Source organism: Diaphorina citri, unplaced genomic scaffold, assembly GCF_000475195.1.
Source record: "Diaphorina citri unplaced genomic scaffold, Diaci psyllid genome assembly version 1.1 scaffold63, whole genome shotgun sequence".
NCBI lineage: Eukaryota > Metazoa > Arthropoda > Insecta > Hemiptera > Psyllidae > Diaphorina > Diaphorina citri.
The window spans coordinates 242,774-255,118 of NW_007377500.1; the positions used below are offsets into that span (position 1 = coordinate 242,774).

Sequence of the window (12,345 nt, forward strand, 5' to 3'; positions counted from 1 at the left end):
TGATATTATGAATCTACCAAGCTAGAGAATTTAACCGTAGTAATAGTAGTGGCCTACTGCTGGAGTAAAGGGGTTTTTCAGTCCTATGCGAGCAGTATAAATAAGCACTACTATTATTATGTATTGCTTATTACCTAGCTCTTGAAAGAACAAGATAGAGGAAGCAAATCTTCAACTAATTTTTTTTTTTTTTTTTTTTTAAGTAAAATAGTTGCGCCTTCGCCTTGTTGGTTTTTTGTCGAATAATAAAACAAAAGTCTCGGTTTCTAGAGAAAATGTCCTCGAGGTTGAAAGATATTGTGTATTTGACACTTGGTTATGACAATGCTATCAGGATTCTAGGAGGTGATTCCTAGAAATGAGACCATCCCATTGTACTACATGGGTTGGAAGGTCCCTCTTCTATCCTTGAAGGAGATATTCCATCCTAGAAGGAGAGTTTGGTGTCTTGACTTCATAGGTAATGTTTAAAGGAGATTTTAATTGTATAATAGTTTAAAAGTAAGTAGGTATGTAATTAAAATTATAACAGGAAAATCTCCTTCAAATCTTGCCCAGATTTTCATCTCTTAAAAAGTGGTTTTTTAAGTTTAGGAACATGTGTAAAATGAAAGAGCTACCAACAACATTTTGCCATTCTTCTATCATCAAATAAATAGGTACCCAAATAAATAGAGAATAATAGCTACATATTTGTTATAATTTGTCAAAGAATTCAACCAAATAGAAGATGTTTCCTTTACGAACTGAATTGCAAATGAAAAGATTTTGATAACTTCCTAAAGACTACTTAGTACCTACCTACATAATTATCACTTCAAGGACTGAAGAGTTAGTCAAGCCCTTTTTTACTTTCCTTATTTTATACTATTTGGTTATTTTATTGATGGCAAGCAAAAAAAACTGCCATCGTCTAGTCACATAGGTAGCTACTTTCAAAAATTAAATTAAATGCCTACCTGGGCTACCCACACAATAACATTGTGCTAAATACTAAAATAGGTACTTCTGTATTATTCAGCTCATGATTAGGTATTATGATTGTCACTGTAGTAGGTACATTGTCAAATATTTAGAGATAATATTTCTGGGTATTTTTACCTTTTGTTCCCTGTCTAAAATTATCTTCAATGAGTTTTCCCTGTGTTGGACAAAGCTATTTTCACATTATGGTGAACTGATGACAATGAAATCTAGTTAGTATTTTTATTATTGGTTCTAATATGAGGTGTGGATTTCCAACACATTATAGCTCTTGGACTCCTACAGTATTTAAAAAACTTTCTTCCTTATTATTCCTGTGTTTAAATAAACTTCCTTTCTTAATTTCACAACAAGGTTATTATTAAGCAGAACCAATCCAAAATAATTTATTTTCTTTGAACTTTTGATCAGTTTGTTCCTCAATACAATTACGTGACTTACCTATGTACTGTAGATACAAAATAATTATCTTGGTAGAACTGCTTAATAAATAACAAATTATCTGACATTACCTATATTCAATTTTTTTTTTTTTTTTAATTTATTTATTTTTTTACCTACCTATTTATACCCAGATTACAAGCTAGGTGTTTTCCCCCTGTAATGTTCAGTTGTTGACCACTTTTTTTTTCCTCATCCTTCATTGTAACTTGTAGAAGTTTCCTTTTTTTTTTTTTTTTTTTTTTTTTTTTTTTTTTTACCTACCTATTTATACCCAGATTACAAGCTAGGTGTTTTCCCCCTGTAATGTCCAGTTGTTGACCACTTTTTTTTTTCTTTTCTTTTTTTTTTCATCCTTCATTGTAACTTGTAGAAATGTTTTCATGGACTTAAATCTAATCAGTAATCAGTCTAACATACCAATTACAAATAGTCATTTTAAACAATACTTTCTCATTACTTTGTGTCAGTTTTTTACACACAGAGATAATGGATATTACACAAAAAATCCATTCATAACGCTTATCAATATGAAATAGGTTGTTTCCCTCCAAAATACCCACCTTAATTTTTTATTATTTATTTAATCCCATCATCCTTAAAGTAGGTACTGGTAGTTACTACTGCTACGTCCTTTTCAGTTTATAATTTACTTAATTAGGTACTTTTTAATTTATTGGACTGATAAAATTCATAGCATTCCTTCACACAACCCTGTCAGTAGATAGACCTGACAACACCCCATAGTTCTCATCTAATCACTCAAGCTCAAGTTCCCATGTACAAAATCTAAATACCAAGTAGAATAGATAACATCCATAAATTTCCCAGATTTTAATTCAAATACCTAGACCTAGGTACCCAAAAAATTGATCACTTCTAGAGCCCTAGCATTTCTTACTCTTAATTCTCATAACTTTCTTCTGGTTAAGAGGTCAAGAACATTTTGGAGCCAAAACTTTCTTCCTAACATTACAGAATTCATCTCAACAGATTGGACCATTTTTCATCAGCCAAAACAGAATTCAAAACTTACCAATGAAATGGGAAGCTCTTTCACTGTAACTGGAGCATTCATTATCTAAACAGAAGATTACAGGATTCATTGGTAAATTCCCTGTTTAATTTGTTTACTTGTATGACTAGTTAGGTTTGTTGCTCTGTACTTTACCAATGTTTGCCTGCAGTTTCATTGGTAGGTCTTTGAGGATATTTGCTTTGTATTATTGCCAGCCTTTTCAAATGATGTGATGAAGTTCTGAAGATGTCCTTTCTCCTCTCCTCCCTACCTTTTTTACTTACTTTTCCCTCATGATTTTCTGATTGCTGTGTGATAGAGATCCAAGATAGGTAGCAATGAAAAGATAAGAAAGTACCTAAGTTGAATAGGTAGGTTAGTATACTTAGGTACTTTTAATTAGGATTTTTTCCCCTCAAGAAAGGAGTAGGGCAACTTTTTCCTCTTGCTTTTTTTTGTGTGCCATATTTATGTAGGTACCCACTTTTTGTACCCACATCCATAAGGACTGATGTAGGTACCTATTTCAGTTAGGTACCTACCTCTTTGAGAGACACACAATAAATTTGTCCTCTTTCAGATGTCTTCAATAGAAAAAAATATCAAGATATTAAATGACATCAAAGAAGTATTTATGTAGACAGAATGACATCAGTAAGAAAGAAAAGAATATCAGATCAATTCAGATGAGATGAGAGGAAGAGTGAGAAAGAAAATGACAAGTGAGAGAGAGGGGAGAGAAACCTCATTTCAAATAACCACATCACAAAATGTGAATACTTATGATTATGTTGCAATATAAAAGTAATAACCGCATTGTTGATAATAATGACTTTGCACAGCAAGCAACTGTACTTCAGTATCATTTTTTCACAGAATAATACATAGCAGAATCATGGACGATTGTATAGTCCGCTGCATTATGTACTGTACTCGATATCGAGTACCTTCTTTAGATATCATCAGGTATACAGGCAGAATTGAGATTTGAGACTTAGGCAGATCTGTAGGAGAAGTAGAATGTTAGAAGAGAGTGGGGCAGCCAAGTAAAACGGTACACTTCACGCGACGGTAACAAAAACATCGTGAGGTAAAACCTCAACCTAGAAACCAGTCTTCAGTTCAGTATGCACGATAGTGTTCTTGTGAGTTGTGAGTAGGATACTCGGTGAATTTCCTGACATTCTCTATTCTCTTGCCTCTAAGTTTGTTTAAAGTTTTTGAACTAAGTTTAAACTCATACTGTGGGCCTGGCTGCCGCCGAATTTCACGGATTCACTTGTAATATTTACTTTTCAGTTATCAGAGTGCTGAATCTCTTGTCAAACCAGTGGCAGAGAAAGCCACAAATATTCTGGGCGGTTTTGGGTCCGGAATTTCCACCAAGTTAGGACAAATCAAAAGTTCCGAATCATTTCGATCCTTTGAAGAAAAAGTGGGAAACGCCTATGAAAATGTCAAGGTAAGTTAAATTCAGAGGAGGGAAGTTTGCAGCATGATATACACTGCGCCAAGCAATAGATCAGTTGCGCTTACTTGGGTGGTGTTTCAAAGTGATAGAGCAGGAAAAATGAGGACCAACGGAATTTTCCTTTTTCTTCTACGACTTCTAGATCCCGAGATAAATCGATTTAAAAAATACCGTTTTTGGTTAAGACTGGTGCAAATCTTTATGCGGAGTTCCCGATTCCAAAAATCTCATTGGGGTACAGGGCTTTAACGTCACCTCCATTTGGCTACAAACTATACCCGATAGCCCGATACCCGCCTTCTTGATTATACCCCACCCAGCCTGAGTGCCATGGAGCCGAGCCAGGAAAACCCAGCAGTAGGTAGGTACGTTGTCCAGATGGTCACCTATCCGGATACCGGATATCACCTATCCGGACACCGGATACTACTACGTGCAACGTTTCTCAACTTCAATGAGATCCGTTGTGGGAACTGGTGCATTCGACGTGTTATCGCCGCTGGTTACAAATCTCTCCTTGTAGTTTCTCTTCTACCGTTTAAATACCTACCGTTGGGGCAAAGGCCAACGACTGAACAGCTGTTCAGTTGTACTACCTACTTCAGTATACATATAAGTCTGATGCAAATGCTAGGCAAATTTACGATTTTTGGTCATACGATCAGATTAATTTATGGAAAATCGTTGATGAGTGCCTCTGTAAGTGCTATATAGGGTCTTCTCGTCCAGAAATCGAAGAGAGAAGAAAGTCAGGATAGGAGTTAGCCAGCAGGTCCGAGAAAGACCATTATCCCTTCAGGATAAAATCCGCCCCGGGCGGGAATCGAACCCGCGACCTAGCGCTCACAAGGTATACGCGTCTAACGAAAACTAAGAAAACCGTATACTAGGTATGATGGACCTAAGAAAATAAGTACCTACCTAGAAACATTAAAATCAACCAAGGCTAACTAACCAATAACCAGGCTTTCGGTCAGTAAGTCAGACAAAAAAAAAGTTTTTGGAGGGTTTCAATCATTCAATCTTCCAAGTTCATAGTTCATACCTACTTTCAATAACGTACTATGTAAAGTTACATTATTGAAAGAGCGGATGCCTGTTCCTCTACTGCTCGCTCCGGCACTGATAATGGAATTTTTCTGTTTAGTAACATTTTTTATTTTCTCCTGAATGTTTTATGTTGGTTACACTGATTTATTGTACTCGTTGCAAGTCGGGTAAAATTTTTGTTGTTTTTTTATTATTTTTCTTTCTGGATTTTCTGGAGAAATTTTTTTTATCAGTTATCAGTTTTTCCTTTTCGATTTCGAAGTGATTACGCCGAAAGTTTGGAGCAGATGCAGATCATTTTTTAGAGTCTCTAGATAACTTTGATAAATATCTATCTCTTTTACTGTTAGTTCACTTTTATCGGACAGTTTATAATCCATAGTCAGTCGTTTAACACAGAGGAATTTTCCAACCGGAGTTATCATGACTACACTCACCCCTGGTAAGAACTTCTTCACCTTATTTAAGTATAGGTAGGCACTTTATTTTTCGTAGATTAATCCAACAATGACGGATATTCTTATCCCGGAGAAAAGTCATTATTGACCATTGTAAATCGTAGGTGAATACAAGTTCATTCACCTCTAGGATTACAATCACTGGTGCAGTAGGCAGGAACTTATTGATGCAGTCCGTTTTATCTTGGCAGTAACTAACTGCTGTGTTGCAAATTGCGTGCTATTAGAACCTATTCAACCTACCTTGGAAAAGTCCCTAGTGAAGTTTTGAGAGAGTTTCAGAATAAACAATTTATTGTTCAGAAGTCACATCAATGGAAAATTGCTACAAAAAGGAGCTGTGAATGAACAGAGCTTCCTTTTTCATTGTCATGGCTTCTGAATAATTACCCAAGATAACTTCTATAGCACTTTCTGTGTCCTCTTTTCTCTCATGAGTGAGATGGTTACCAGGTACCTACTTATCCATGAATGGTTTAAGGCTTTAAGGTTCTCAAATCACCACTTTATTCTGAGTTGAGTAAAAACTAGGTAGGTAATGCTGGAGCTTGCCATCTATATTAAGGCCAAAACACACAAATATTACACAAAAAATCCATTCATAACGCTTATCAATATGAAATAGGTTGTTTCCCTCCAAAATACCGACCTTAATTTTTTATTATTTATTTAATCTGATCATCCTTAAAGTAGGTACTGATGGTAGTTACTACTGCTATGTCGTTTTCAGTTTATAATTTACTTAATTAGGTACTTTTTAATTTATTGGACTGATAAATTCATAGCATTCCTTCACACAACCCTGTCAGTAGATAGACCTGACAACACCCCACAGTTCTCATCTAATCACTCAAGCTCAAGTTCCCATGTACAAAATCTAAATACCAAGTAGAATAGATAACATCCATAATTTTCCCAGATTTCAATTCAAATACCTAGACAGGTACTCAAAAAATTGATCACTTCTAGAGCCCTAGCATTTCTTACTCTTAATTCTCATAACTTTCTTCTGGTTAAGAGGTCAAGAACATTTTGGTTAGAAACCAGTCTTCAGTATGCAAGATAGTGTTCTTGTGAGTTGTGAGTAGGATACTCGGTGAATTTCCTGACATTCTCTATTCTCTTGCCTCTAAGTTTGTTTAAAGTTTTTTACATTACAGAATTCATCTCAACAGATTGGACCATTTTTCATCAGCCAAAACAGAATTCAAAACTTACCAATGAAATGGGAAGCTCTTTAAGACTAAACACACAATGAATTAAACTTATTTGTTAAATTAAAACTATGAAAATAGAACATTTTTGGAAAAGAAATTTAACTCTTTTTTTATGGAGAAAAGCGCATCTTCACTTTTATTTTGTTTATAAAAAACACTGGATGAACGTTAAAGTTCAAAAATTTCATTCATTAGAGTTTTAAAATTAAGAATATCACAAGTTGGTGCTTCTCAAAATTGTAACTATGGCACACTTCTCAAGACTCCAATCTTTCCGCAACACCACCTACCCAGTCTGCTACAGTCAAAATATTTTTACTGGTTGTTGTTGTTGTTGTAGCAGCTTTAGCTTAATGGCGATAGCAGGATAAAGAAAAGATGTCTTTTTGTATCTGCTATACACCGGGGTGATGGTCTCTAGCTCAAGCCATGTTAAATTGGCTGGCTCGTCCTGAACCGCAGTCAACCATTGTGAGGACTTGTACTTGGTCTTTTAAAAGCAGAGAGAACCCTTTGAGGAACTGCCAGCTTGCTAGGCTGGTTAGGGTTAGCTGTTCTCCTCCCTGTTTATAGTCCCACAGCCACCCTATTTATAGACCCACAGCCAGACACTAGTCTTCTCTCTGTTTAACGTCCCCTAGCCAGACACATTTTTACTGGTGATGAAATGGAAGTGTTCACATCTGCTATTTAACTCACAGTATGTAGGTTCCCTCCCATCTAAACACCTGTAAAATATTAGAATTAGAATTCAATGTAACTGGAGCATTCATTACCTAAACAGAAGATTACAGGATTCATTGGTAAATTCTCTGTTTAATTTGTTTATGACTACTTAGTTAGGTTTGTTGCTCTGTACTTTACCAATGTTTGCCTGCAGTTTCATTGGTAGGTCTTTGAGGATATTTGCTTTGTATTAATAATAATAGTGCTTATTTATACTGCTCACATAGGATACTCCAGCAGTAGGCTACTACTATTATTGTGGTCAAATTCTCAAATTATATTGAGGATAAAATTCCATACCTCGGCTGGGATTGAACCCACGCACTCCTGTTTACCAGGCGAGCGCCTTGACCACTACACCACCGAGGCAGGTAGTATTGTATTATTGTCGGTCTTTTCAAATGATGTGATGAAGTTGAGAAGTTCTGAAGATGTTCTTTCTCCTCTCCTACCTGCCTTTTTTACTTACTTTTCTCTCATAATTTTCTGATTGCTGTGTGATAGAGATCCAAGATAGGTAGCAATGAAAAGATAAGGAAGTACCTAAGTTGAATAGGTAGGTTAGTATACTTAGGTACTTTTAATTAGGATTTTTTCCCCTCAAGAAAGGAGCAGGGCAACTTTTTCCTCTTGCTTTTTTTTTGTGTGCCATATTTATGTCAAATCTTTTTGTACCCACATCCATAAGGACTGATGTAGGTACCTATTTCAGTTAGGTACCTACCTCTTTTGAGAGACACACAATAAATTTGTCCTCTTTCAGATGTCTTCAATAGAAAAAAAAATCAAGATATTAAATGACATCAAAGGAGTATTTATGTAGACGTCATAATGACATCAGTAAGAAAGAAAAGAATATCAGATCAATTCAGATGAGATGAGAGGAAGAATGAGAAAGAAAATGACAAGTGAGAGAGAGGGGAGAGAAACCTCATTTCAAATAACCACATCACAAAATGTGAATACTTATGATTATGTTGCAATATAAAAGTAATAACCGCATTGTTGATAATAATGACTTTGCACAGCAAGCAACTGTACTTCAGTATCATTTTTTCACAGAATAATACATAGCAGAATCATGGACGATTGTATAGTCCGCTGCATTATGTACTGTACTCGATATCGAGTACCTTCTTTAGATATCATCAGGTATACAGGCAGAATTGAGATTGAGACTTAGGCAGATCTGTAGGAGAAGTAGAATGTTAGAAGAGAGTGGGGCAGCCAAGTAAAACGGTACACTTCACGCGACGGTAACAAAAACATCGTGAGGTAAAACCTCAACCTAGAAACCAGTCTTCAGTTCAGTATGCACGATAGTGTTCTTGTGAGTTGTGAGTAGGATACTCGGTGAATTTCCTGACATTCTCTATTCTCTTGCCTCTAAGTTTGTTTAAAGTTTTGTCTGCCGTGTCGGGGTGACATTTAACATTCATAACATCTTGAAACACCTACTCTGTTTGGTCTTTGTTAGTTTGTTTTTGTTTTCGATCGATGCCGAGGAATTGTGCAAATTTCAACGTGGCATTTTCTCCGAATAAAAACTAGTCAGATAGTTGCGGTCTTGCTGTTTTACTCCGAAACCGAATCAGAGAGGTTTTTATCTTTTCTTTGTTGTGTTTGATAACGATTAAATCGGATCTATTGGGCAATAATTAACTCTATTTTAGTGTTTTATCTAAGTATAATCAATAGTGAACTGTGATTGTCAAAGTACCGATTTTTACGCAATGATTTGGCTTGCTGATAAAGAAAGCGGTTACTCTATTTTAGTATTTTATCTAAGTATAATCAATAGTGAACTGTGATTGTCAAAGTACCGATTTTTACGCAATGATTTGGCTTGCTGATAAAGAAAGCGGTAGTTCTTAATTGTTGTGCAAAGAAAAAAATAGCGTTCTTAATTTTTGATTGATTGGTTGACGTACTCGATTTGAAATCAGTAGTCTCCGTTCGAATCCCGGTGGGATCAGAAATTAGGTTTCAAATATCCATTTTTACTTTCTATTATTTTTCCTCTTCGACAACAGCTGCTGTTTTAGTTTTATATGTGTATCTAGCAGTAAAACAGCTGCCACATGCGAATCTGGAGGTAATCTACGAGTAGGTTCTATCTGAAATTCTGAATTCAATAGTTTAGTAAAATCTACTGTGAAATTTTGCTAAGAATTTGCGTTCATAACTTTTCTCTTATGAATAAAGCAAGACGGATTGAGATTGAGAACAATCAAAATAAATAAGTATGTTACAGAAAGATCCACCTTTGATTTAGTCAGATACAAGCCATGCTCGATGGAGCTTAACTCTAATGTTCTTCTGACAGCCCGGTACAGAACTTACTACACAGCTGCTGTTTTAGTTTTATATATGTATCTAGCATTCTAGCAGTAAAACAGCTGCCACATGCGAATCTGGAGGTGATCTACGAGTAGGTTCTATCTGAAATTCTGAATTCAATAGTTTAGCAAGATCTGCTGTGAAATTTTGCTAAGAATTTGCGTTCATAACTTTTCTCTTATGATTAAAGCAAGACAGATTGAGATTGAGAACAATCAAAATAAATAAGTATGTTACAGAAAAATCCACCTTTGATTTAGTCAGATACAAGCCATGCTCGATGGAGCTTAACTCTAATGTTCTTCTGACAGCCCGGTACAGAACTTACTACTATGGAGTCGCTTTGTGCTTTTTAATGGCTTTCTAGAGGAAGCACTATCAGAAAAGTTAGAAAGTGTGATACTATGCTTCCTGCATATTAGCCCCCCTATTTCATATCTCCTATTATTTATTGGAACGATTATCAAAACATTCTATCTAGAAGTAGATACATATGTACAATTGTACATAGTAAGTAACCGTAATATTTCTTCCGTAGTTCCGTACTTAAGTCCTCATCCTTAAGTATCTGTGAGTGAAAGTAAGCCAAATTTTCTCAGTATTGTGAGAATTTGGCATCACAGTTGAAATGATATCTCTCTGTTAGTGAGCTTGATCTATTATGTACCGAAAAGTAACAGTACTTGCGCAGTAATTGAATTATGAAGGAACCTTGAAATATGAATTCAAAAATTCACCTACGTTACTTTCCTTCCTATAGGATAAGGAAAGTCAAAAGCAAATAAGCGTTCAAGTTGGTTAAGAGTCGAGACGAACGAGTGTTCATCTTGCGCGAGTTAACTCGTAACAGGGACTGTTACCCGTCATTTCCCAACCACGCGCCACGTTGCTTAACTTGAGAGTAATCCGTTGGAAGTACGGTGTTTTCAAGGATGGTTCTTTAGCCAAAAAGAATAGTCCTAGCTGCCTACTTATTACCTCATGCTAATAGACAAGTAGGTTTCCACTTGGCTCGAGTTCACTTTGAATCCAGTAGGAAAACAAGATAAAAGTAGACTAGTCGTGATTATGAATTTATGATGTCAGCGAAGTGAATTCTAACATAAAACAAATAACATCATGATGAACAATCAAAACTAAAAAACCAACATCTAAGTACAGAGTGTTTATTAAAAAAAAGGGGGTCTCCATTTAAGATTCTGACGTTGACCCCCCTGGGGCCGACCCTGGCTCCGACCTAAATTTGGGAAGTACTTCAAAAAATGGTATTTTAAAGGATAAAACACTACCCTAAATTTCAGCTTCTCTTCTTTAGCCGTTAATTGTAAATCTTCTTTTGAACCTTATTTTATTTTGAATCCTAGCCTTTGTAACTGTCGTACAGTTATTACTCTTCTTGCTATGTCACAGATTGCTTTTGGCTATGGTTTTACTTTGATTTTTTTAATTACTATTTTTAAATCTTGGTTTTTGTAGACACACAATATTTCCTCACCTCGTCAATTTTATTTGATATTTTTAAATATAATTTGTTATTTACGTAGATAACGTCTTAAACTCTGCTTCTATTTCTTTAATTTTCCACCATCTCTCTTATTTACTACCGAACTAGTCTCTTAGTATTGCCTCCTATAAGGTACATACCCACTTTTCATTTCACACCTCTCATTTTCCACCTTGACAGACATTTTTTATTATTATTATTATTTCGCCTATTGTTTCTGTATTATTTCACTTATTATTTCTTGGTGGTAGAACTTGCTTCTCACGTCTTTTGTTTTGCACTACTATCTCTCTTATTTACTACCGAACTCGTCTCTTAGTATTGCCTCTTATAAGGTACATACCCACTTTTCATTTCACACCTCTCATTTTCCACCTTGACAGACATTTTTTATTATTATTTCGCCTATTGTTTCTGTATTATTTCACTTATTATTTCTTGGTGGTAGAACTTGCTTCTCACGTCTTTTGTTTTGCACGCCCGCACGTTATTGTCTTGCAGCAACGCCTAGTGGGTACTGACGCTGCATCCATTGGGTTTCAGACAAAGGTGTCCACCTCCCGCTCGATCTCCATGCAAAGTTTTGACGAGGCTCTGGCCGCTGGGAGTGGAAACATCACCTCGCCTGCGTCTACACCTGTCATTCCTGAGGAGAAGGAGATCAAGTAGAAACAGGAGGGTTAGTCACAAACCTTTGATGCCCTTGGGGTATATGCCAGAAGCCGGATGCAGAATATACATATTAAACATCCCATTATCCCTAAGTGTTGTCGAATAAACTAAGTACGGGCTAAAAAATTCCCGGAGGGACGGGCCAACTTGTTCTTATTTTACTCACAGGGTATGTAGGTATGCGGTCTTGTCAGACGAATAAGTTTTGAACTTTACAACAAATAACATTACCAATGGTTTTACAGCAGTTTGAGAGCAGTTACTTAACAGCAGTTTGAGAAAAACCAAAAAACAGGAGCGTTCCCCGAATTGCTTGGCTCAGTGTATTATGATCTTTATTAAGATACATCAGTACACAGAATTAAAATCGTGGTAAACATCAATGAGCATTTAAAACATCTTTTATGAAGGTACCTATATTGTATATGAATTGTTTTTTTTTTTTTTTTTTTTTTTTTTTTTTA

General features: G+C 35.7%; 1 protein-coding gene and 1 long non-coding RNA gene across 3 annotated transcripts in view; both read left to right on the forward strand.

The window, feature by feature from the left end:
• The first annotated feature begins 5,144 nt into the window (after nucleotides 1-5,144).
• Nucleotides 5,145-12,345, forward strand: part of LOC103519064 (zinc finger protein 260-like) — a 22,503-nt gene continuing 15,302 nt past the window's right edge. The window contains exon 1 of the mRNA XM_026830506.1: nucleotides 5,145-5,406. Coding sequence (XP_026686307.1) covers nucleotides 5,388-5,406 — 19 coding nt within the window. The 5' untranslated portion in view covers nucleotides 5,145-5,387. The remainder of the gene's footprint in view (nucleotides 5,407-12,345) is intronic.
• Nucleotides 11,021-12,345, forward strand: part of LOC113471453 — a 2,652-nt gene continuing 1,327 nt past the window's right edge. Inside the window, exon 1 of one of the 2 annotated variants that reach the window (XR_003394147.1) lies at nucleotides 11,021-11,544. This is a non-coding gene — a long non-coding RNA (uncharacterized LOC113471453). The remainder of the gene's footprint in view (nucleotides 11,545-12,345) is intronic. The other variant, XR_003394148.1, reaches the window with a different exon arrangement.